This window comes from Nannospalax galili, unplaced genomic scaffold (assembly GCF_000622305.1).
Source record: "Nannospalax galili isolate Female #2095 unplaced genomic scaffold, S.galili_v1.0 scaffold1892, whole genome shotgun sequence".
Taxonomy (NCBI): Eukaryota; Metazoa; Chordata; class Mammalia; order Rodentia; family Spalacidae; genus Nannospalax; species Nannospalax galili.
In genome coordinates, this window is record NW_008331144.1 from 691,791 (window position 1) to 717,386 (window position 25,596).

General features: G+C 48.6%; 3 protein-coding genes across 7 annotated transcripts in view; 1 reads left to right on the top strand and 2 right to left on the bottom strand.

Moving 5' to 3' along the window:
- Positions 1 to 6,607, bottom strand: part of Med20 (mediator complex subunit 20) — a 12,707-nt gene extending 6,100 nt beyond the window's left edge. For 2 of the 3 annotated variants that reach the window (XM_008823216.3, XM_017795715.2), the window contains exons 1-2: positions 6,476 to 6,607; positions 3,755 to 3,909 (exon numbers count right to left, since the gene is read on the bottom strand). In XM_008823216.3, coding sequence (XP_008821438.1) covers positions 3,755 to 3,909; positions 6,476 to 6,489 — 169 coding nt within the window. In that variant the 5' untranslated portion in view covers positions 6,490 to 6,607. Of the gene's footprint in view, positions 1 to 3,754; positions 3,910 to 4,468; positions 4,587 to 6,475 lie in introns of those variants that run through there. The other variant, XM_029558742.1, reaches the window with a different exon arrangement.
- A 94-nt stretch (positions 6,608 to 6,701) lies between these two features.
- On the top strand, positions 6,702 to 19,379 carry Bysl (bystin like). The gene is made up of 7 exons (XM_008823226.3): positions 6,702 to 7,300; positions 12,980 to 13,142; positions 16,002 to 16,140; positions 16,449 to 16,582; positions 17,168 to 17,328; positions 17,507 to 17,609; positions 18,111 to 19,379. The coding sequence occupies exons 1-7, from the start codon at positions 7,039 to 7,041 to the stop codon at positions 18,454 to 18,456; spliced, it is 1,308 nt and encodes a 435-aa protein (XP_008821448.1). The 5' UTR covers positions 6,702 to 7,038; the 3' UTR covers positions 18,457 to 19,379.
- A 2,018-nt stretch (positions 19,380 to 21,397) lies between these two features.
- Ccnd3 (cyclin D3) overlaps positions 21,398 to 25,596 on the bottom strand; it is a 7,574-nt gene continuing 3,375 nt past the window's right edge. For all 3 annotated transcript variants that reach the window (XM_008823238.3, XM_029558749.1, XM_008823243.3), the window contains 3 exons: positions 24,116 to 24,275; positions 23,384 to 23,520; positions 21,398 to 22,997 (listed from right to left, as the gene is read on the bottom strand). In XM_008823238.3, the coding sequence (XP_008821460.1) occupies positions 22,830 to 22,997; positions 23,384 to 23,520; positions 24,116 to 24,275 (465 nt within the window). In that variant the 3' untranslated portion in view covers positions 21,398 to 22,829. The remainder of the gene's footprint in view (positions 22,998 to 23,383; positions 23,521 to 24,115; positions 24,276 to 25,596) is intronic.

The following is a 25,596-nucleotide window of genomic DNA, read 5'->3' on the forward strand; positions in this document are numbered from 1 at the left end:
AGGCATGAACAAACCTCAGGGGGGAAGCCCTAGCATCATCTTCTTGTATGACTGGACAAAATCACTTCACTTTCTCTCTCTCTCTCTCTCTCTCTCTCTCTCTCTCTCTTTTTGAGATAAGGTCTCCCTGTATCCCCTACAAGTCTGACATTCCCTTTATAGACCAGGTTGGCCTCAATCTCACAAAGATCCACCTGCCTCACCTTCCCAAGTGCTGGGATTAAAGGTGTGTGCCATCATGCCCAGACCCATTTTTATTATTTTTTCATTGTGTGTATATGTAAGGGGGGATTGTATGTATACATGAGTGCAGGTGCCTAGAGTCCAGAAGAGGGCCTTAGATCCCTTGGAGCTGAAGTTACAGGCAGTTGTGAGCTGTCCAATGTGGGTCCTGGGAACCAAACTCAAGTCCTCTGCAAGAGCAGTACAAACTCTTAACCACTGAGCCATCTCACCAACCCCACCAAAACTTTTTTTTTTTCCCCACATTTATTTATGTTGTTTCTGTGTGTGGACACGTGTCACCTTCAACCCTATGGGATCAAACTCAGGTCTTGGCAGCAAGTTACCTATCCACTGAGCCATCTTGCCAGCCTCCCCTCAAAAACTAAAAAACTTTAAAAGAAGGTTCAGGCTGGGCATGGTGGTGCACGCCTTTAATCCTCACACTTGGGAGGCAGTGGCAGGCGGATTGTGAGTTCAAGGCCAGCCTGGTCTCCAGGGAGACCCTGTCTCAAAAAGACCAAAAAAAGAAGGTAAAACAAAAGCATCCAGGTATGGTGACTCAGGCCTGTAATCCCCACACTTGAGAGGCTGAGGCAGGAAAAGACCCCACCCCACTTCCCAAAAAAGGGAGGAAAACAAAAGCCAGACATGGTGGCTCAGGAGCACTAAGGAGGCCGGGACAGTAGGAGTGTGTCAAGCCTGAGGCCAGCCTGGGCTACATAGCAAGATCCTGTCTCAAAAAATAAAAAAATAAAAAAGAGAAGAGGCTATGGAGACAGCTCCGTGCATAAGAGCACTTGCTCTGCAAGCAGGAGGACCTGAGTTCGAATCTTGAGAGCTTGCTGCCCAATCAGCTAGCCAAACTGGCAAGCTTCCAGTTCAGTAAGACACCCGGTCTTGAGGAGAGTAATAGAGGAAGACACCCAGCATCCTGCTCTGGCCTCCCTGTGTGCTGGCATGTATGGAACTCACATTCACATGTACCACACACGCACAAAAATGAAAAACTAATAAAAATTAAAAAAGGTAGGGACTGGGAGTGCTGGCAGAGTGCTTGCCTTTTATGCATGAAGACTTGGATTCTATTCCCAGCACCACATAAACCAAGTGTGGTGATTTACACCTGTAATCCCAGCCCTGGGGAGGTAAAGGCAGGAGGATCAGAAATTCAAGGTCATCCTCAGCTACAAAGCAAGTTCAAGACTAGCCTGAGCTATACAAGGCCTTGTCTCAAAAACAAATAAAATAAATTTTTTAAAAAAGAGTGATTACCGGGCTGGAGAGATGGCTCAGAGGTTAAGAGCACTGACTGCTCTTGCAGAGGACTCAGATTCGAGTCCCAGCACCCACAATGCGGCTAGAACCGTCCTTAACTCCAGTTCCAGGGGAATCCAAAGCCTTCTTCTGACCTCTGAGGCATTGCATGACACGGGTGCACTCACACACACGCAGGCAATACACTCAAACACATAAAACTAAAATAATAAATAAAATATTTAAAAATAATAATAAATAAATAAATAGAGGCCGGAGAGATGGCTCAGTGGTTAAGAACGCTGGTTGTTCTTGCAGAAGACCCGGATTCAAAACCCAGCACACCGCATGGCAGCTAACAACTGTCTGTAGCTCCAGTCCCAGGGGATCCAAGAGCCTCTTCTGACCTCTGCAGGCAGTACACTCACACACATAAAAAATTACTTTCTCATGATGTGAATAGAGATAACATTTTAAATATAAATAAATAAATAAAAAGAGTGATTACCTGGAAAAGAACAGAAGTCTTCAGGGAAAGACTTCAGGACAGGAAGAGAACAAGGCGAGCAAGAGTCACCTTGATGAGACTACTAGAGCCAGAAGTCCTGTGACTTCCCAAAGTGCTACACAGGCCTGCCTCTGCTGCCACCTCCTGAACAAGGCAGGCACTGCACAGAACCTCCCACTCCCACCCTTCCTGCAGATACTGCAGATTCACACCTTCAGTCTCCTTTTAGGTCCAGTTTGTACCACGTCAGCCCTTACACAGTCCCTCAAAACTGTTCTCGGGTCTACTCACTGTAATTACATGCCTGGCTCATACCACATCAATCTGCACTGCCTTGGAAAGATTTTTAAAGCAACCAAGATTTTTTAATTTTAATGAAGGAGGCACTCCTGGTTGTTATTGGCCAGTTTTTGTTTCCTAAGACAGGTTCTCACTCTGTAGCCCAGGCTGCCCTTGAACTTCCAATCCTGCTTCAGTCTCTTGAACCCAGGAACAGGTATGCATCACTATTTTTTGTCTGTTTTTGAAACAAGGTCTCACTATGTAGCACTGGCTGGCCTGGAGCTCACTGTGTAGACCAGGTTGGCCTCAAACTCAGAGATCCACCTGCCTCTGCCTTCTGAATGCTGGGACTGAAGGCGTGCACCACCACGCTCTGCCTGATTATGCATATTTTTTATCATACCAACAGTTCTTTCAGATCCACATGGCCATATAGAACAGGCAGAATCAGAGGTACTGTCCTTTTACAGATGAGGAATACTAACGTTCCAGACCAGCAGCACAGCACACCTGGTAATTTTTTAGGATAGTTAAATCAGGGGTGGTAGTACATAATTATAATCCCAGCATACAGGAGGCTGAAGCAGGAAGAGCACCTGTGAGTTCAAGGCCAGTCTGGGCTGCATATGAAGAAGGGATGGGGGAGGGAGGGACGAAAAGAAGAAAAGGAAAGAAGGAAGGGAAAAACTATACATATATATATATATATATATATTTGTCTTTTTTGAGATAGGGTCTCCCTTTAGTTACAGGTTGGCCTGGAACTCACTATGTAAACCAGGCTGGCCTCAATCTCACAGAGATCCTCTTGCCTCTGCCTCCTCTTGCATCTGCCTCCTGAGTACTGGGATTAAGGGCGGTGCACCCGTGTCATGCAATGCCGGAGGAGGACAGAAGAGGCTGTCGGATGCCCTGGGACTGGAGTTACGGATAGTTGTTGGCTGCCATGTGGGTGCTAGGATTCGAACCCAGGTCCTCTGTAAGAACAACCAGTGTTCTTAACCACTGAGTCATCTCTCCAGTCCCTCAATAAAGATTTTTTAAGTTCACACTGCAACCAGGCATGGTGGCACATGCCTGTAAACCTAGTACTTCAGTCTGAGGTTGAGGACAGCTCCAAGTTCAAGGTCAGCCTGGGGCCCACAGGGAGCACTAGACAGGTCAGGGCTACATAGCAAGGCCCTGTCTCAAAAATTAAACAGCACTAGGAGGACTGCCTTGAGATCAAGGCCACCCTCAGCTACAAAATGAGGTCCAGACCAACCTGGGCTACAGTGTGAGAGCCTGTCCCAAATGACACAAACAAGTTCAAACTACAAGCAGACTGAAATACTCCAGCAAAGAGATGATGGACCAACAATGAATGACTTAAAAAACACATATTGCAATGTTTGAGAATACCCTTAACAGAAAAGCAGATGTCAATGAGCATGTGTGTGGAACTCCAAGCCAGGCTCCAGCCATCCCCTGCAACCATCTACTGACCTTGGCTGCCTAGAGTGGAGGCAGCTGTGTGGTAAGTCTCACAGTCCACAGAAAATGTTCCTTGTTTTTCTGCCCCAAGCATCTCTAATTTCCGGGTGAGGATCTCCACCGTCTGCTGGACACTCTTGCCCTCAGCCACAGGCATCTGGGATACACTGGAAAACAGAACACCAAGTCAGTAGTGTCCAGCAACACCCATGTGCTGGCTCAGTTACTCCCCAACAGAATGACAACTCAACAGGGCCAGGAGACAGACAACACTAACTCTGATCACTTAAACCTGAGGAAGTAGGAAGCAGAGCACAGGTCTAGAGATGCTCACAACTTCCTGTCACACCAGTATTCCCCAAGTAAGGCTGGTGTACCAACGTTCTAGGTACTTCACAGACCCAAAACATGGGTGCCCCATTCCATAGTCCATGGGCTGGGGTCCTGGACTAAATAAAAAAGAGCAAGCAAGCTGAGTGACACCTTCCCCCCACCACTTTACTGTGGTTGCAAAGTGACATGCTCCTGCCACCATGCCTTCCTTCCATGGTCGTGAGCCTCAAATCATGAGCCAAAATAAACCCTTCCTGCCTAAGTTGCTTATGTCAGGGAGTGTCGCAGCAAGAAGTGACTTAAACTCACACAGTGAGAAATGGATTCCTTTGCTGTTCTTTCAGTTCTGACTCTATCAAGGAAAAAGTCAGTTTGGGATTAGCATGTTTTTACCAACTCTGAACTGTCCAACACAGCAGTCTCAAGAAACAGGAGGCTGGAGGATCATGTTCTGGACAGTGCGGATATAAAACATTTCCACCATCACAGAAAGCTCCACTTTACAACCCTAGGAACAAAGAGAAGGCAGGCCTCGGCCTTATAACCCTTGGAAGTGAGAGGTAACAGTCTTTGTAAGGATTTAAGTTCTTTCCACGGTTTCTTCCTTTGATGTGTTCTGTCCCCCCACCCCCAGTGGAAACTCCATCCCAGCACACAGGCAGCAGAGGCAGGTTGATCACAAGCTCCAGATCAGCCCTCACTACATAGCCCATAAATACATATGTAGTGGTGGGGGGATTCCATAGCTCACTGCCTCTGTATTGTGCTTCTTCCATTTCCCTTGCTGACAAGCACTCCTTACAGTAGAGGCCTGAGATGTAGCTCATGATGGCACTTGTAGGAGGGCACAGTTAACTAAAACACCTGCAGGAGCCTGGGCTACCAGAACTATTTCCTCCATGCACCTTTTCATGAGGGAAAAAAAACCCAAGGGCCTCTGTACCTGGAAAGACGTCCACAACTAGCAAGATTTGAGAAAGTGCTGAGACCTAGCACACTTTGGAACTAATGCCCACAAAAGCACTGGGCCCTTCCCTCAGAGTACTCAGCACCTCTCCTTTTCTAAGTGAGATTTAAAACATATTAGAGATTTTTTTTTAAAGTTAATTGAGCCAGGCACTCAGGAGGCAGAGGCAGACAGATATCAGTGAGATCAAGGCCAGCCTGGTCTACATGTTGAGTTGCAGACCAGCTGGGACTACAGAAAGAACCTGTCTCAAAAAAACCAAAACCAAAACCAAACAAAGCCAAATAAAACTAGTCCAAACATGTAATTAAACACTGTTGGAAGGAGGTCCTGAATAGTTAATATGCCTAGAACCCCAATCTAATTCCTAATGGCTTCTTCTCTCTCTAAACCCAATTTTTTAATTATTTTTATTTTATGTGTATGAGTGTATTGCCTGCATGTATGTGAGTGCACCTGTGTCATGCAATGCCATGGAGGTCAGAGGGCTTCAGATTCCCTTGGAACTGGAGTTAAGGACCATTCGTAGCCACCATGTGAGTGCTGGGAATTGAACCCAGGTCCTCTGCAAGAGCAGTCAGTGCTCTTAACCGCTGAGCCATCTCTCCAGCCCCTAAACCCAATTTATTTATTTTTTGGTCTTTTTGAGACAGGGTCTCCCTGTAGCCCCAGATGTTCTGGAACTCACTATGTAGACCAGGCTGGCCGTGAACTCACAGAGATCCGCCTGCCTCTGCCTCCCAAGTGCTGGTATTAAAGGCGTGCACCAACACACCCGGCCCAATTTTTAATGTGTATGTGTGTGGGTTTGTGCTTGTGAGTGCGGTGCCTTTGAAGGCCAAAGGCCTCTGATCCCTGGAGCTGGTGTTACAGACAATTGTGACTGGGGATGGGAACCAAATTTCACATTCTCATCCTTGGCAAGAGCAGTATGTCTGTGGTCTTGACTGCTGAGCCATCTCTCCAGACCCACAGACCCCAATATCTTTTTGTTGGTGGTGTTTTTGCTTTTAGTCAGTCTCACTATGTGGCCTCAGCTGACCTGGAACTATGTAGATCAAGCAGACCTCGATCTCGAAGTGCACCTGCCTCGGCCTCTGGCGTGCTGGGATTAAGGGCGTGCACCACCACGCCCGGCTAGACCCAGTATCTTAAAGTAGTCAACTTAAAGCCAGGCTATTCTGCATGTGCTGGTTCTGGAGGGGAGCAAGTGAAAACGCAAAAAAAACCTCGTTTCTCCTCGTTGCCTATCCCTCGCTTTACCCCTGTCTGCAAATGACGCCCTGCCACCCTGCAGGCCCCGCAGTGTCCCCGAGGACCTCTGGCTCGGCTGGCGGGAACCTAGTCCCGACCCTCCTCTTGGAGCCACACTGCAGGCTCACAGGACACTTCGCCACCCCAGGCTGCGCCCACAGAAGCCCTAGCAGTCCTACCAAGTCACTCCCATGGCGGGGGGGGGGGGGTCACAGGGTGGCAACCCCTAAACAGTCGAACACAGAGGTCTGCCTCGATCCGCTGGAGCTGCAGCCCCCGAACGCAGGGTACAGTCACAGAAGGAGCTCCGGAAATACGTAACTACGGAGCGACAGGGAAAGGGAGCGTATCCGACCACTCCCGTGTGACGTCAGAGATGACGTCATCCACTCGGTTTTACACACACACACACACACACACACACACACACACACACACACACACCGGCTTGCATCGCCTTTGACCAGACACGCTAGGCCCATATTAGTGAATTCTGGAAAACGTGTCTCGGATCTCCATCATTTACAGAAGCCGACGTTAGAGACAATGAGATTATCCGAGAATTCTCGGAATCCGATTCCGGCCATGGGAGGTGCGTGCGGCACTTCCGGCCTCCGGACGCTAGGGAGCGCTCTGATCTCTCCGCCACCTCTTGGGCACCGGAACCCACGGCGCAACCGCAGTCTGTCCTTTTCGCCGGTTCCCGCACGTGTAAACCTGGTCTTCAAGTTTTTCTAGAAAAATGCCCAAGTTCAGGGCGTCCCGTGGGGCTGGTGGTCAGGAGAAGCATGCGCCTCTGGCCGAGCAGATTCTGGCCGGGGATGCGGTGCGGGCAGGGACCCGGGTGAAGAGTCGGGGACGTGGAACCGAAGAGGAAGAATATGTGGGACCGCGCTTGAGCCGACGCATTTTGCAGCAAGCCCGGCAGCAGCAGGAGGAGCTCGAGACCGAGCACGGGGCCGGGTACCGGCCGGCCAAACCGCGGGAGCGTGCCACGCGGCTGGGTGAGTGACAGCGGGTGGGCTACGACCGGGATGGGGGCGGGTTGGGCCAGCTCTAAGTGTATCCGGAGACCAAGTCGGAATTAAAAGGAGAGGCCACCTTACATCCTCATATGGTCCTCCACGCCCACTCCTTGCTTCCGAAACTTCCAGGTCAGGCCAACTGGAAGTGAACGTTCACAGCAAGTTCTAGCATTTATTCCCCTAACTTGTGAAGGGTTTATGGGATACCTCCGAGGTGCTTTGAACTATGCTGAGTTTGGATACAGAAATTAACAAGACACTCGTGCTTCATGCTGGGACCGGAAGTTTAGCCCAAGACAGAGAGCTTTAAGAAGATAGAGTTAATATTTCAGCTAAGCATTGTGGTATTTGACTGTAATCCCAGCACAGGGGAGGCTGAGGCAGATCAGAAAGGACTTTGACACCAGCCAGGGGTACATAACAAGACCCAGTCTCAAAAACAAAACAAAAAAAAACGTATTCCATGAATAGTGTTCTTTTTTAAAACATTATTATTTTTATTTTATGAGTGTATTGTCCGCACGTATGTAGGTGCACCTGTGTCGTGCAGTGTCCTTGGAGGTCAGAAGAGGGCGTGGGATTCCCTTGGAACTGGAGTTAGGGGTGGTTGTTAGCTGCAGTGTGGGTGCTGGGAATCGAGCTCAGTTCTTCTGCAAGAGCAACCAGCGCTCCTATCCTGAGCCATTTCTTCAGCCTGGATCAAGTGTTCTTGGGGTTGGGGGGTTGGGGGGGGCGGTGAGTCCTGGAGTGGTGGCATAGGCCTTTAATCCTAGCACTCCGGATTAATCCAGGCAGAAGCAGGTGGATCTCTGTAAATTTGAGGAGAGGCTGGTCTACCTATCAAGTTCCAGTCCAGCCAGGATTTACAGCTCAGGAATGCCAGGTTGCCCGGCTTTCAGGCTGAGACCTGGAAAGTAAGTGGGAAGTGCCCCAGTGAAGGGGAGGGGATAGTATTGTTTAGGGGCTAAAATGGGACAGAAGTGAATTGCCAAGTGTTTGATATTTCTCTGACTGGGGAGGAACTGTTGACCTGGAGTTGCTTAATCCTTCAACCTCATTTGTCCTAAAAGCAGTATTTGAAGATAGCTTCCTAGATACAGTAGTTTTACCTGCTCTCTGGTTTTTTTTTGTTGTTGTTTTGAAATAGGTCTCATGTAGTCCAGGATGATTTCTGTCCTAGTTTGCTTCTCTGTTGCTGTATGGTAAAAACACTGACCAAAACTAACTTGTAGGAAAAGGTTTATTTTATCTTTTTTTTTTTTTTTTTTTTTTCCTCTCTTTTTTAAACAGGGTCTCTCTATAGCCCCAGCTGTCCTGGAACTCACTATGTAGACCAGGCTGGCCTTAAACTCACAGAGATCCCCCCTGCCTCTGCCTCCCATTGCTGGGACTACAGGCGTGTACCACCATGCCCAGCCAAGGGTTTATTTTATCTTACATCTCTTAAGTCACAGTTCATCACTGAAGGAAGTTCTGGCAGGTGCTCAGGGCGGGAACCTGGAGTCGGAGGCTGAAGCACAGACCACTGAGGAACTAGCTTGCCCCCCTAGCCTGTATGCAGCCTGCTTTCTTACATAACCCAGGACCCCATGCCAGGGCTGGCACCACCCACAGTGAGCTGGGCCTTCCCTTATCACTCAGCAATCCAGAAAATGCTCCACAGACTTGGCCACAGGCCAGTCCAACGGAGGAAATTCCTCACTTGAGATTCCCTCTACCCAGGTATATTGACAGCTGAAGCTATCCAGCAGAGCCTCAAACTCAATGTATAGGCAAAGATGACCTTGAACTCCTGATCTTGCCTCTGCATCCCAAATGGTGGGATTACAGGTACTCAACACCACACCTAATCCTTTGGAAAGATTTTTTTTTTTTTTTTGTAATTATGAGACAGGGTCTCCATAAGTTGAAATTGTTCGTGCTGGCCTTGAACTCGCTCTGTAACCAGGGCAGACCTGGAACTTTCAGTCCTGCTTCAGATTCTCCAGCAGCTGGAAATACAGGTATTTGCTTAACTCCCTCTCTCCAGCTTCTTTACTTGATTTTAAAGATGTCACATAGTCTTTGCTGTCACCTGATTTCTCAGAACCTTTGCTGGCTCCTCTTTTGCCCTGACCTCATATTAAAATGCCACAAGAGTCAGTCCTCACAACTCTTCAAATTCTTCTGTTCTGCGCCACTGTCTACAGGTTCCACAGTTTAAAGGCATCCTTCTATTTGTTGCCTACTCCCAACTTCACATCCCAGACCTAGCTCTTCCATGAAACCCAAATCCTTATATCCAACTGCCTGCCTGACATCTCTGAATTGAGGACTGATACTTGTCTCAGATTTAACCTGTCCAAAACAGACATGGTGACCTGCTCCCCGCACCTACTTTTCTACCTGTCTTCATCAAGTCTGTTAGCGTACTAGCTTTCCATTCACTCAAGGCAAAAACCTTGGGCTCAGTAAATCCTGATGACTTTTTTCTTCAAAACATATCTAGACTAGGGGCCAGAGAGGTGGCTTGACAGTTAAGAGCACTGGCTGCTCTTGCAGGGACTTGGGTTCTGATCCCAATACCCACATGGCAGCCAACAACCATTCATAACTCCAGTTCCAGGGGATGCCCATGCCTCCTGGCATTGAAAGCTTTGGTATACTTAACATACATTCAGGCAAAACACTCATACATACACAATTTTTTTTTTTTTTTTTTGTTCTTTTTGAGACAGGGTCTCCCTTGAGCCCCAGCTGTCCTGGAACTCACTATGTAGACCAGGCTGGCCTTGAACTCACAGAGATCCGCCTGCCTCTGCCTCCCAAGTGCTGGGATTAAAGGCATGCACCACCATGCCCGGCCATACACAATTTTTAAAATTAACACACATCCAGAGCCAGACCACTTTCCATCATTTCGGAATGTTTTTCTCTATTCAAGCTATCACAGTCTCTCACCTGGATTACTGCAATAGCATCAAGATTTGTATTATGTAACCTCTGAGGGTCATTCGGTACCTAGAAGTGAACTGTTGCCAGTCTGACCACAGGCTATGAATATAGCTTAGTCAGTAAAGTGGTGCTTTGAAAGCATGAGGACCTGAGTTCAGTCCCCAGTAGTTGGTAATCCCAGCCCTGGGGAGATGAAGGTGAACAGATCCTTCAGGCACACTGCCCAGTCAGCCTGGTCTAACCAAAGAGCTGCAGGTCCCAGCTAGAGACCTGACAAAAAAACAAGGTTGGCAGATCCTAAGGGATAACACCCAAGGTTGCCTTCTGGCCTCCATGCACACATGTATGCTCATACACACATACATGTAACAAAAAAAATACCCACTCTGAAATTTCAACATCCACTTCCTGATCTCTCTGCCCTATTTGTTTCATAACTTGTCATTTCTTGTATTTATTTATTTAGTGTGTGCCGTGGTGTGTATGTGGCGGTCAGAGGACAACTTTCAGGAATTGGTTCTCTCCTTCAACCATGTGTGATCTGGGGATTGAGCTCAGGTCATCAGTCTTGACAGCAAATACCTCTACCAACTAAGCCATCTCACCATTCCCACTTTGTCTTCTCTTAATCCCATGTGTTCATTTCCCAGATTTGAGCCTCAGAACAACCAAAAAAAAAAGAGGGAGAAAGGGGCATATTTACTTATGTTTTCCTCAATCTACTATATAAGCTCCATAAGGGCAAAACTTTTCCATTTACTCCATGTTATATTCCCCGCACCCATAACAGTGTTTCACATAGAGTAGCGTTTACAGTATGATAGGTGAGTGGGTGCTGGTGAGGCGAGAGGAGGGAGGGGAGGAAGCAGCCCTGCACAGTCCTGGTGAGGAAGGAGGATGCAGCCTTGCAGAGTCCTGGAGGCTGGGCGACCTGTTTTCAAGACTTCTCCCTACTGTAAGGAGCTGTTTCTTTGCTCAATAAACTTTGTTTGCCCTTCAAAAGCAAAGTTTTGAGGACCATGCCAGGATTTAAAGCCTTTGGGAGTAGGAAACTGTTGGAGAATTTTGAGTCCAAATTTATCAAACCAAATAGGTGTTTTTGGAAGTTTTGTGTGGCTGCAGAGTGGAGAATTGAATTGGGGGGAAGCCACATGAGAAGCGTGGAGACTGTTAAGAGAGTGTTGGGTTGATCCTGTCAAAAAGTGGTATAGATATGGGCTCAGCCGGTAGAACCATGGCTTATATAAATGATGGCTGTAGAGGGTGAGGATGGAGGACAAGGTAGGACTGTCTCCCAGGTTTCTTGTTAAGTGAGTGACTTCCAGAATTATGCATCTTTGAAGTGCCTGTGGATCATTCAAGGACCACTGGACAGAAGGCACCTGGAATTAAGGTTTGGGGCCAAAAAGACAGGTCCACCTGCAATGCAGAATTTTTTTGGCTTGTGGAGAGAAATGTCTGCCTCCTCCCCTGGCTTAACTTTATCACACACTACTTCTGTTTGAGGGGTGGGGTGCTGGAAGCTGAACCCATGAGTTTGTATGTGCTGTGTGTGCACACTCCTGAGCTGACCCCATGGTCCACTTCTGTTGCAAATGACCTGTTCCTATGCAGGTTTTTTTGGGGTAAGGGGATCTGTTTAAGACAAGGTCTCCCTTTAGCCCCAGCTGACCTAGAACTCACTATGTAGACCAGACTGCCCTCAAACTCTCAAAGATCTGCCTGCCTTTGCCTCCCAAGTGCTGGGATTAAAGGCATATGCCACCACACCAGGCTGAGACCCTGTTTTTAAAAAGAAAGGGAGGGGTGCTGGAGAAATGGCTCAGAAGTTAAGAACACTGACTGTTCTTGCAGAAGACCCAGGTTCTTGCAGAAGACCCAGCACCCACATGGCAGCTAACAACTGTCCGTAACTCCAGTTCCAGGGGATCTGACAGTCTCTTCTGTCCTCCATGGGCATTGCAGGACATGGGTGCACTTAACTACATGCACGCAATACACACATACACATAAATAAATAAAATATTAAAAAGAGAGCAGGAGGGAGGGAGGAAGGAAGGAGCCAGTAATTTAAGTGTATTGAGCTGTTATACTCTAAATTCTACTGTTTGGTGGGGCCATTCACGTTTTCTTTTCCCGGCCACCCCTGTGGCCCTATTTCTGACTCTAGCTCCTTAATGCACAACCTACACTTTGATAATGAAGTCCTTTTTCCAGTCTATAGAACACACTCTTGCTCCCAAGCTGTCTACCCACAGTCTGACCATCTTCCACACTCGTCTTTTTAAGTGCCCACGGTACTCTCTCTGCCATGGTTTTAGCATGTAGTCCAGCCCTACTGTGCGAGTCGCATAGTGGTGGAAAAATGGAGTCAGAACTCAAACTGCCTGCCATGGTGGGCAAACCAGCTTTTCTGTTGGAACTGGGTATAGTGATAGTACCTGCTTCTTGAGGTTGTCTGGGCTAGCCAGGTAACACATATGCAATGTGAAACGGATCCTGCTGTATCACTAAGGATGCCATGTTAACCATTACTTAGCAGCATTGCTCTCTGTTTCTGGTGTTGCATGTTGCTTCTCATGCAGGATTTCAGACCCCTGGGGAGAGGAAGACAGTACACATCTGTGTCTCACCACTATCCCCGGCTTGCAGAACATGGCTGAAGTGAACCTCAGAACCCCAGCACCCCTCCTTGTTCATTTTTTTTTATCTTCCCTCTTCTAGGGCCGGGAGTACCACAGGATGGCTCTGATGAGGAGGATGACGAGTGGCCCACCCTGGAGAAAGCAGCCAAAATGACTGGGGTGGACCACCAAGCAGAGGTGGTTGTGGACCCTGAGGATGAACGTGCCATTGAAATGTTCATGAACAAGAACCCTCCTATCAGGTAGGGCTAGAGATTTGTGACAGTGCGTTTGTCCTGTCAGAAGGTTCTCATGGGCATGCAAGTTCCTTGGTCAACTTTTTTTGGTCCCCTGTCTTTGGACAGGACCTGAACATTACTAGCTGTGGGCTGCCACCAGCCCATCCTCCAAGAACATTCTAAGCAGAAATGACCAAAACTCAAAACAGCCCCTCCTCTTCTGTTCATCTGTTTAGAATTGCCTGGATTACCCAGGGAAATAAGCTTCCAATCTTTTGTATATCTGGCGATCCAGTCTGCATTTGGTCTTGGTACAAATAGTCTTAGTGGTAAGCTCAATTCTCATGAAAAAAACCTGATTTCTTTAGCTTCAGTTAAAACAGGACTTTCATCCTCAACCCTATGGGCATTTGACCTGGATAACTTTTTCCATGTGGAGCTTAGAGCACAGGATGTTCAGCAAGTATCTCTGACATCTACCCTCCAGATACCAGTAGTGCTAGCCCCTCTAGTTGTGATAAGGAAGATGACTACAGACATTGCCAAATGTCCCCAGAGGGGTAGCACTGCTTCTGGTTAGAACCACTAATTAATCCCCACCTGTTATAAATGCTGCCTCCAAAAACATGCAAGCATGTAGGTTGCCAGTGGTCAAATTCCTAAGCCCATGTATTTGGCCCAGGGGAGGGGAGTAGGTGTAGGGCAAAGGGCCCTCTTCAGGGTGGTGTGGGCTAATGTATCTCTCATCACTAATATTGTGAACAGACCAAAGAGCTGAATAGTAGGTTCTGTGGCTGCTAAGCACACAGAATGAAGAAGCTGGCCCCTCTCCCAGATAGCTAGCTGTCTGACAGCTCTACTGGAGGTCACCGAGTGTATTCTTGGGTCATGTACCTGTCCCTAGCAAGCCTCTCCAGTTCTCAGGCAGCACCTCATAATGCCTTCACAGATAATTCAGATGAGCTTAGCAGAATAGTTCTCCAGTTTGCAGTAAGTAACAAGCTGGTAGAAAAGGGACCCCTGGCATTCTGAGCACTGGCAGCTGTGATCCTCAGAAAGCAGGCCCAGGACCTTGGAAACTCAGCAGTCAGACCATGTAAGCTAGGGGCACATTGAAAGGTACTGTAAAGCTCCCAAACTACAAGCTGAAAGACTTAATTTCACCATTCCCTTGAGGCTGCAGGTGAATTGTTAATCTGAGTCTCAGTCCCCATGTCTGTGTCAGGAAATAAAAACAGCTGCCATCAGGATCCCAGACCACATAACACAAGATCTGGAGAGTCTCAAATTCATTTGCTGGAGACCAGGCTGACTTTGATCTCACAGGGATCTACCTGCCTCTGCTGGGATTGAAGGCATGCACTATCATACCTGGCTGATTTATTTATTTTTTTATTTTATGTGTATGAGTGTTTTGCCTGCATAGTATATAAGTGCACCACATGCGTGTAATGCCTGTAGAAGCCAAAAGAGGGCATTGAATTTACTGGAACTGTAGTCACAGACAGTTATGAGCTGCCATGTGGATGCTGGGAACCAAACCTAGACAAGAGCAGCAAGCGCTCTTAACCACTGAGCCATCTCTCCAGTCCCCAAAGAGCAATTTTAAATAACATGAATAGTCTCTGAAGACACTTTTTGCAGACTACAGCCTAAGATGATAGTAATTTTGAATCTCTGATAGCCTCTATTTAAAAAGGCCAAGAAGACGCTGGCAAGATGACTCAGGATAAAGTACTTTCTCCTCAAGCCTGATGACCTTAGTTCGATCCCCAGAACTCACTTAAAGATGGAAGGAGACGATCACCTGTACAACATTGTCTTCTGACTTCCACGTGTGCACACACGCACACCGTATACAAATTTTTTTTTTTTAATTTAGGGCTGGAGAGATGGCTCATGGGTTAAGAGCACTGGCTGCTCTTGCAGAGGACCTGGGTTCAGTTCCTAGCACCCACATGACTGCTAACAACTGTCCATACATAACTCCAGTTCCAGGGGATTGGATGCCCTCTTCTGACCTCTGTGTGCATTGTACAACATGAGTACATCTACCTACATACAGGCTATACACATAAAATTTAAAAATAATAAATAAAATTTAAAATGTTAAGGAGGCTGAGAAGACTAATTGGTCTTTGGACTATTTCCACAAATGGAGGAAAGATGGTGCTGTAATCTGTCCTGAATAAATGCCTGCTATCTTGGCAAGTAGCACAGGTGTTTGTGACACACTGGACGCCAGAGCTGGGGTGCGTACTTGAGGGTACTCCCTGTTCTGCTGGCACCTGGTAGGTGTATATGAAGTAGGCAGTGCTCACTGTACACTCGCTGTGGGCCTATAGTTGCAGTGGTGTGCATACATGCAGTCATTTGTTTAACCCTTTAGGTAACTGCATGAGGTAGTACTGTTACTATCCCTTTTATACCTGAGAAAACTGAGGCATGGAAGGATAAGTGGTGGCTCAGCAGTAAGAGCACTGGCTGGTCTTGCAGGGGACCTGGGTTTGGTTCCCAGCACCCTCATGATGGCTTACACCCATCCATAATTTCAGTTCCAAGGAAGCCTGCGCCCTCTTCTGGCCTCTGTAGGCATTGCATGCGTTTGGTGTACTCATATACATGTAAGCAAAACACTTAATACACATAAAATAAATCAGAATCCACACCCAACATCCAGCTTTGTCCTAAATGTAGTGACTTTCAGATCCTTTGTGGTAATTTGTGGTGGGTGAATGGGTACAGAGAGGAGCTGAGGCTGCCATATCAGCAAGACCACAGTTTCTCAGCACACAGAGGGACTCTGAGGAGAGTTCACAGCTTTCTAAAGAGTGACCCCAACTCTCCATCCTTCTTCCTCCTTTTCCCCGTCCCTCCCCATAGGCGTACCCTGGCTGATATCATCATGGAGAAGCTGACTGAAAAGCAGACAGAGGTAGAGACTGTCATGTCAGAGGTGTCAGGCTTTCCTATGCCACAGCTGGATCCTCGGGTCCTGGAGGTCTACAGAGGGGTCCGGGAGGTAAGAGCTGAGAGGGCAGATGTGGGATCCCCTTACAGAGGATGTGGATTCCCACCTACGTCTCCTGTCAAATAAGGCATGGTAGCTAAGGGTGGGCCCAAGGCAGAGCTGCTGGGCTCAGCTTCTTCCTCTGCCTATGATGACCCTCAATGCATTTCTAAACTTGGGTCATCTGCAGAATGAGTATAGAAAAACACATCCATTTGGGATTGTTGTGAAGATGACTGAAATAGCACGAATAGCACAGGGATGAGGAACTGAACCTGGCCCCTGGGTGTTAATGACTGATTTGCCTCCATCATCCCTAGGTGTTGTCCAAGTACCGCAGCGGGAAACTGCCCAAGGCTTTTAAGATCATCCCTGCACTCTCCAACTGGGAGCAAATCCTCTATGTCACAGAGCCTGAGGCCTGGACTGCAGCTGCCATGTACCAAGCCACCAGGTAGCCTCAATGGGTTAGGGTGGCTGATCTGTGGTGCAAAGGCATGGGATGTGCAGGCTTTGCCCGCCTTTGCTTTTGCATCGCAGCTGCTTTGCCCACGGTGCTCCCTGGATTTCTTGCTATCATTTCCTTAGCTTTCCCTCATTTTTAGGGCCAAGTCCTCTAGGACTTCTGGGGTCAGGGGTGGGTTATAGCTTCCAGGCCACAACCCCAGTGTGACAGTAGCTTCAGAAGTCTATGACTCTCCGGGGTGGAGGGAAGCCATGATGGGAAGAAAAGAACAAGTAGCTGAGTAGCCAGAAAAAAAATGGATAGGGGAATTAGTTCAGGGTGCAGTGCAAGGCCCTGGGTTCGAACGCCGCATTATAGGAAAAACAAGTGGCATACATTCTGTTTTGGGTACATCCTATTGCTGTCCTCTTCTTTAAGCGGAGTTGGGTGTGGTGTGCACACAGTTCCCATATACCCTTCTGTGAAAGGAGGTCTCTCTATCTTACTATAAAATATCTTGCATACACCATCCACAGTGGTACTGAAGGGGCCAGGCCCAGACTCTTGTGTGACTTGGAACTCCTACCCCACTAGGATTTTTGCTTCTAACCTGAAGGAACACATGGCTCAACGCTTCTACAACCTTGTCCTGCTCCCCCGGGTACGAGATGACATTGCTGAATACAAACGACTCAACTTTCACCTCTACATGGCACTCAAGAAGGCCCTGTTCAAGCCTGGAGCCTGGTTCAAAGGTAGAAGCCCAGAGGCAGGGGAGGAAGGAAGGACCAGAGCTCCTGCAGGAGACAGCGGCAGACCTGACTTGGGGAATGGCTAGAGTCCATTGGTGGGCCTTACGTGGTTGGGGTACTTGCTGCTGTACCTCCTTTTTCTCACACCAGACTAAAAATGACTGCGCATGACTCTCCCCAGGAATCCTGATCCCACTGTGTGAATCTGGCACTTGTACCCTCCGAGAAGCCATCATCGTGGGTAGCATCATCACTAAGTGCTCCATCCCTGTGTTGCACTCCAGGTAGTGTTGGTGGGATGGAGAAGAATTGATCAGTAAATAGTAGAGCTGCCAGGACTTGGGCATGGGGGCAGAGTAGAGAAGGAGTTAAGGTGACCCTGGGTTTGTGACTTGTTTAAGCCAATAGGTATATCATGACTCCAGTAGAACATAAGTTCCATAAGAAAAGGATCCCAGGACATGGTAGATAGTAGGTGCTCAGGAAATAATTGAATGAAGGAATGAGTGAATAGGTACCTAGAAAGAAAGTCAGTAAAAGATGGAGATGGTGAGACATTTGAGCATACTGTGGAGTTGAATACAGGGACTGTTTGCCATCTAAGCCCAAGGCAGAGGTGTGGGGTGGATGTATAGAGATGGTCACAAGAATCCAGGAGTATGAAGAATAGATGAGAAACCTGTGGTGGCCTGCTCAGGAATGCCATAGGTAAGGATTAGCAGGGAAGGAAAATCACTCCAGCATCTCCCTGCTGGCCTCTTGACCACACCTCCCCTTCCCACCAGTGCGGCCATGCTGAAGATTGCCGAGATGGAATACAGTGGTGCCAACAGCATCTTCCTGCGCCTGCTGCTGGATAAGAAGTACGCACTGCCCTACCGGGTGCTAGATGCTCTGGTCTTTCACTTCCTGGGCTTCCGGACAGAGAAGCGCCAGCTGCCTGTGCTCTGGCACCAGTGCCTCCTGACACTGGTGCAACGCTACAAAGCCGACTTAGCCACAGATCAGAAGGAGGCCCTGCTTGAACTGCTCCGGCTGCAGCCCCATCCACAGCTGTCCCCCGAAATCAGGCGTGAGCTTCACAGCGCTGTCCCCAGAGATGTGGAAGATGTTCCCATCACCATGGAATGAGAACAGTCACCTGTCTTGATCCAAAAGGCATGGGAGGCTCCCAAGACCCAAGCCTCTCGGTGACAAAGATGGCTAAAGACCTAGACCAGGACACTGAGGGGCCACTGGGGCATCTGGGGCTTCAGTCCTAGGCAGGGAAGACTGTGTCTGCCTGGCTCTGTCTTCCGTTCTAGACCTTGATCCCTGATCACTTGTGGAAGCTAACTGGAGTTTCCCCACTCCAGCACTCCCACACCCAGCTGGCACTTGATATAAGGGCGCTCTCCATCTATTGTGTCAGGTATGGATAAAACAAAGGCAGGTATTTATTAAACCTGTTTTGGTGTAGTCTTTGGAGGCCTTTCTACTTCCCCCTGTAGCCTGAGGTACGAGTGAATCTTCCTGCCTCCATTTCAGGAGTGAGTTCTTAGTTTACGCAAAGCCACACCCCTTAATCTACAAGGTCGACTCTAGGCTCTACTTCCCTTGTTCCCCTTGAGCCGTAGGGATGTGCTCTGCTTACCCTTGACGTGATATGGACTACTTTAGAGGAATGCCAGCTTCTGTTGCCATGGAAAGGTGGTGGTTGGTGTATAATTGTAGACTATATAACAAAAGAAAGCCCTTTGTCAAGGACAGGGACAGCAGCAGTAAGGTCAGAAAAATGGTTGGATCCAGGAGTAAGTTCCAGCTCCGCACCAGACAGGTTCTTGTCCTAGTTGACAACCAACAAGAACTTTTGGCCAGTGGTTGGCCAACTAGGGCTAAATGCCTGTTTGTGTAGCTGATGGACAAAGAATGGTCTTCATAATGTTTAATGACTTGGGGAAAAGTTAAAACAACAGCATTTTATGACATGAGAAGTATATGAAATTTATTTTTTAAGAGGGGAAAGTGTTGAACATTTTAAGAGCTTTACAAGGGACAAACTAAAAGATGTGGTGCTTTTCAAAGAAGTTTTAATTGCCTGGTTATTGGTATGGAAGTTGTAAGAGGTCTCTATGTACTTCAGAGTGCTTCATGAATTCATGCTTTTGGCCCTGAGCTGGGGAAACTCACCATCTTCATCCTCACCAAAGTGACTCGATGCTCAGAGCAGTCTGGCCAATGTGATGGTTCTTATATAGCTGTAAAGCCTCAGGTTTACCAAGACTGCCAACTTCAGAATACACAGACTTTCCCTTTCACTCAGTTTATCTGTGTCCTGGAGGAGATTAGAGACAGTGTTGAGGATGATACTGAGGCATGTGGCCCCAAGACTGGACAAGCTGCCACAGCTGGTGCATAGAGGCCCCTTCTGTAAGGTTAGACACAGTCCACATAGCCTGTTTCTGAACTTTGAATGAATTCTCCATTCTTTTAGCAGGTCACACATGATCAGCTGCTGGATGTGATGTAGGGGCCCAGGTGACCGCCTCCTAGATAGTAGAGGTGCCTCAGGAGCTTGGGCAGTATCTTCAGCATGCTGGTGTTGATTGATGGTCATCTGGGTCTGGTGATCCATTCCTGTGACAATGTAGCCCATGGTGCAGAAAGGTGTTTAGATACTGAGTTCTGAGTGGGTCACAAGTTCTGCCAGCCTGAGCAGGATCCCCATTTCAACCACTAGCTAGTGTGCTCATCATAAAGTCTTTGGTGAGGTAGGGCAGGGCCAGGCAGGTGTCAGAGGACCTCATCATGATGGCTTGGGAGATAGGCAATGTCTGCATCACTGCCTCCTACAAGGGTCCGGGTTCTTTTTCCAAGAACAGATTGGACGGGGTCCATGTGATGGTGCACAGAAATGTAATTTGTGTATTTGAAGATAAAAGGGTGAGCAAATATAGGATGGCTGTTTCTGATGGTAATTATCTCTGAATTCTGTGTCACCAGATATATTAACATGCTGCCTTCATACACACACACAGTGATGTGGTAAAGACAGCTCAATAATGCTGGATGGCATCCACTTTTACCATGGCTTCCATCTGGCTCCAAAGTTCTTGAGGCAGTGGTCAGAGCCTAGGCTGCCTCCAGCTGCAAGTGGGGGTGCCAGGACAGCATCAGGAAGGTCTGGTTTCAAAGATCAGTTTTACAGGAGGTTCCTTTCCTGCAACAGCATCTTCCATTTCAGCTGGGTGTAGATTCTTTTAAGTTTGAAGGTAGCTAGGGCTACACAGTGAGACCCTATCTCTTTGCATGATCTGTGGCCACTTTGTGCCACTGCAGCAGACCCAGTGTTATCCTACTATAGACAGACCCTCATGCTTGCTTTTAGAAAAGTGCATTTGTTCCACCCCATTCAAATATCTGGAAACAGTTTCTCTCAACAAGGAGTTCCTATTTGGTTATGTGTCATGTCATCTTGGAAACACTAGGTAAATGCAAAGAAAACCAGCTAAGCCAAATGACCAGCTCCACAGCTCTACCCACACACCCAGCTCTAACAGTTCCCCTCTCAGAGGGCGTACCACACCGCCTCACCCCTGGGAGTACCTCCCACTGCTGCTGTGGAGAACAAGTGTCTACCTCCACAAAAGCTAAAACTGCCCTTTTTCCACCCTGCAGTATTGGGAATGGAATCCAGGGCCTTCATTCTAGGGTAAGTTCTACCTAGCTACACCCCTACCCCACTCAAGTTGTTTTTGTTCTGAGACAGGATTTTGCCATATAGCCAAGGCTGGCCAAAAACTTCTGCCTCAGCTACTTTGGCATAATAGGTCTCCATTGCTGGGGGGTACATCAGATTTCTAAGTGTACCCAATGGAGGCCAGAAGAGGGCAGCAGATCCCCTGAAACTGGAGTTGTTAGCCACCAGTGGGTGCTGGGACCTGAACCCAGGTCCTCTGCAAGAGCAACCAGTGCTCTTAACCACTGAGCCATCTCTCCAGTCCCATGCATCATTTGTTTAAGTTGTATATATGCCACTATCCTAGTTTGGTTTCTGTTGCTGTGATAAACCACTCTGACCCAGAGCAACTTGGGGAGAACAGGGTTTATTTTATCTTACAAGTTACAGTCCATCCTCGAGGGAAACCAAGGCAGGAACTAAAGCAGAGACCAGGGAGGAATGTTGCTTACTGGCTTGTTAGCTAAGTTTCTTACATAGTCCAGGCCAACCTGCCTAGGGATAGCACCTCCCATAGGCCCTCCCACATCAATCGGCAACTAAGAAAAAGACACAGGCCAGTTGTTTGGAAGAGATTCCTCATTTGAGATTACCAAGTAACTACTAGATTGTGTCAAGTTAACAAAAGCTAACCAGCATAGCTATCAAGTCCCATTTTCCCATAAACCCTCTGAGGGGTGGTGTTCTGTTATAGTGCAGTGATTTGTAGGAACGCATAGGCACTGCTGGTTAGAGAAGAGACCCTCAGGCCCACAAAGCCTAAGTACTTCAGTGTTTCTGACCTGACTTCTGCCTCCTCACCTTGTGCCCACACCACCAGGGAATCCAAGAGCCAAAGGCAGTTTTATTCCAGAATCTTTATTAAGGCAGCATGATGGTCCTGGGCTACCAGCCCAAACCTTGTGGCCTTAGGAAAGACCTGTGTCAACAGGGCTTCCCCCCTCTCCAGACAGGCTGAGTCACCACCTCTGGAGCAGAGCATCCACCTCTGCTTTACCCTCTGCTAGATGAGGTGCAGGCTGAAGGAGAGAAAGGCATGGCCCCATCCCAGGCTGTAGCAGCTCCTGGGCCACAAAGCGGTAGCAGAAGGGAGTGAAACAGCAACCGCCAGGGTTACCACCACTTGTAGGGTACATACAGGCCCCACTGTACCCTCTTTATCGTTGTACTCAAAGCAATTAATAAATTAAAATGACCTCATCTTTCAGCACCATACCCCTCAATCACACAGAAACTAAGATGAAAGCAAAGCAAGTTTATAATTCTTGCCCCTCTGACCAAGGCCTAGGCCCTTCCCTCTAGGAGCAGCTGGGAGCACGGATTACACAGGGGCCACTAAGGTATGCTGAGGGGAGCCATCTAGGCCAGTTCCCCTCACACATGTCTATCAGGATGCCTGAAGGACCCGAATCCAAATGCAATAACCCTAGGAGGGGCAGCACCTTTGGAAGGCACTGGGGCATTTTGGGAATTGAGAAGATGAGAGTCCAGGGAGAGGGGACTCAAAAGGAATGCTGGTGCATGGGTTTTACCTGTTTCGAGTTGTCTGACCAACCTGGCCCAGCCCCAACCAGAGACAGGAGTCAAGCTGGTCAGATGGCGAGGAAGAGGAGCTGACTGGCCATGCAGACACCCACATGGCCAGCCAGCCCCTTAGTGCACACTGTGGGGATAGGCAAGACCTGGCCCCTTGGGCTTTTGTGAGGGGGACAAGAGCCCCCCTCGGGCTTTAGATGTGACGTGGATTGTTCCTAGAGGCAGGGAGGGGGTGGCAGTAGCCCCTCCTCTACAGGTGGATGGCTGTGACATCTGTTGGAGTGCTGGTCTGGCTGGGTCCCTGGCTGCTAGAGCCCCGGGGGGCTTTGGGCACCGGGCTGGGGGCAGTCTGGGAAGCTTCCCTGAGGCTCTCCCTGAGCGCAGCTTCAATCTGCTCCTGGCAGGCCCGCAGGCAGTCCTGGGAAGAACAAGGTCAGTGAGAAACAGCTCTCCCCGGGGCACTGGCAGCACACAGGGAAGTCTGAGGAGGTTAGGCCACAGCCCAGCCCAGGAATCGGGTCTTCAGTTCTCAGAAACTGGCAAGAGGATGTGGCAAGAGGGTGTGAGAGCAGCCCTGTATCTGACACCAAATCCCCCACCCCCACCGCAGCTTGCCATTTGGCAAGAGGGGCATCCAGAGTCGGAGTCCTTTACCCCACCCAGTACTCTCCAGACCCAAGCAGAAGATGCAAGGCCACAGAAGCAGGCAAGGGTGTAAAACTGGGAGTTGGGAAATGGATGCCTCCCTCTTCTGGAGATTCAGTGAATAGCACTGTTTTTTGTGAATGGGGCCTTAAGACTCACCACTTCAGTGCCTGTGATCCCTGCCAGCAGCTCAGTGAGCTCATCCCCAGATAAGGAGCAGGCGCCCAGGCCTTGCACTGCAGCCCCAATGCTGCCTGTGGCGATCATGGATGGAGGGTACATGGCAAAGGTATAATCTGGAAAAGGGGAGGGAGCCATGAGGATAGCAGTCATGGACTTCCTACATGTTACAATGTATCAATAACATGAATACAGCAGGGACACACTGGGAAACCCCGGTGGTGGGTGGGGTGACACATGGCCAAGGGAAGGAGGCAGATCCCAGGGAGGGAAGGGTGGGGCTGGGCTGTGTATGTGTGTGTGTGTGTGTGTGTGTGTGTGTGTAGCACTGAGACTGCCACTGGGACCTCAGAATGCTAGGCAAGCACACCATCACGGAGCTACATCCCCAGCCTTCTCCAACATCTGGGTGAATAGCAAATTTCCATCACCCACATTGGAGTTGGCCAGGAACTAGAGAATGCCTAAAGCCCTTTCTGTGGGGGAAACCATTGAGACCTTGGGCAAGTCACTTCTTACTGTACCCTCAGTATCTCACCTCTATACTGAGGTCTCTAAGATCCCATATGGCTCTTAGTATTGAAACTGGGAGTTCCAAAAGGATACAATTCCCACAAAGGGGCATAAACTGCAGTGTCCCAGTTACTGCTCACCCTTCAAATCTTCTGGTGTTCCTCAGATGGGCAAGAATGTGTACAAGCCTCTTCTTACCTGTAGCACATAGGGCCAGAAAGGTCTGGGCATGCTTTTTGACCAGGGCCTGTCGGTCACTGGGCAGAGAGAGCCGGTGCAGAATCAAAGCCAGGAAATCGTGGGCAATCACAGCAGCTAGGTCCCACTTGAGCTTCCCCAGGACCAACACCTCCCATTCCTGGGGATTGAGGAATAAAGGAGAGTCAGTGGCTAGAAAGGGGGTGAGAGTATCGCAGAAGGCTCATAGGGAGGGATGCGCCTCATACCTTTGAAGTTCAAGACCCCAGTTCTGCCTCTGGTTTAGGAGCTAGCACTATGGAATGAAGGCAGGAAAGAACTAGGGGTATTTAGTTGGAGCATCTATTGATTGTTTACTGGTGCTGGGACATTCAATTATCCCTTCTAATTCTAACCTCATCAGCTTTCCATAAACTTAAGGCTGTTCGGGGTTGAAACAGATTCCAAATTCCAAAGACTTGAGAATTAGCTATCACCACTAGTCTCCCTATCCTCAACCCTGCATCTCAGCCAAGTTTCTTAAAGAACAGGAATGAACACGAGGCCACTCCTATAACAAAGCCATTGACCCTCCTGAGGTTCCTTAAAGGGAAGCTTGCCCAACACAACCCACATCCCCTTAGTGGGACATCAGGGGTGGGGCCTGTCTCAAGACAGAGGGAGGCCAAGTGAAAGAGTCTGACTCCAAATGACCCCAGAGGGACCAAGTCCTGTCCTCACCTGCCCAAGCCTACAATAACCAATATGAGGTTTTAGAGGGAGGCTGGGGGCCTCACCCCAATCTACTTGTCTAGGTTGCTTCACTTGGGGGTTCCCAGACATGGACCCATTTCTGAGTTGCACACACTAGGATTTCTTCATTGTTTTATCTCAGGAAGGAACTCATGGGTTTGACTCCTCATTGAGGTAGAAATGGCAGCCCCACCCTGTCTCTTCCAGGCCCCTAGCAACAGCTGTCCCTCTTAAGTCTTTCTACCCTGTTAGCTCTATGCTTCTCAGAGGACCCCACAGAAGCAGCCTGGGCTAGAGCCAGAAGGCAGATAAACCTGGGCCCAGCTCCCACAGCTTGTCCTCACAAGGGTAATCCAAAGTATCCAGCCTCCAAGGGAGCACCCAAGAGGCAACTAGAGGTGTAGGGGTCCTGTTTGCAGGAAGGTAGCCACCCTCCCCTGTATCCATGCAACCAGAGAATCCTATCCCTACTTCCTGAACATAGTGACTGGCAGCGTACATCTCATCCCTGGCTTTTTTTTAGTCCTCCTCTACTGGGCCTCACAGCCTTGCCTGCTGCACAAGGACTTAGATTTTTGGAGTTCTCCTTGGTCCCTTGTAGTTCTTCTAAAATCTAGCCATCTGTCCTCTACCAGGGCAAAAAGTACTTTTTTCCTATTCAGAAAAACTCCCCTTACACTCAGGCATGTACCTACCCCAATCTTCACACACACACACACACACACACACACACACACACACACACACAC

Coding starts and splice junctions, on each gene's coding strand:
- Bysl (XM_008823226.3), top strand. CDS start 7,039: ATGCCCAAGTTCAGGGCGTCCCGTGGGGCTGGTGGTCAGGAGAAGCAT. Junction 13,143..16,001: donor AACAAGAACCCTCCTATCAG/GTAGGGCTAGAG, acceptor CCCTCCCCATAG/GCGTACCCTGGCTGATATCA. Junction 16,141..16,448: donor TCTACAGAGGGGTCCGGGAG/GTAAGAGCTGAG, acceptor CATCATCCCTAG/GTGTTGTCCAAGTACCGCAG.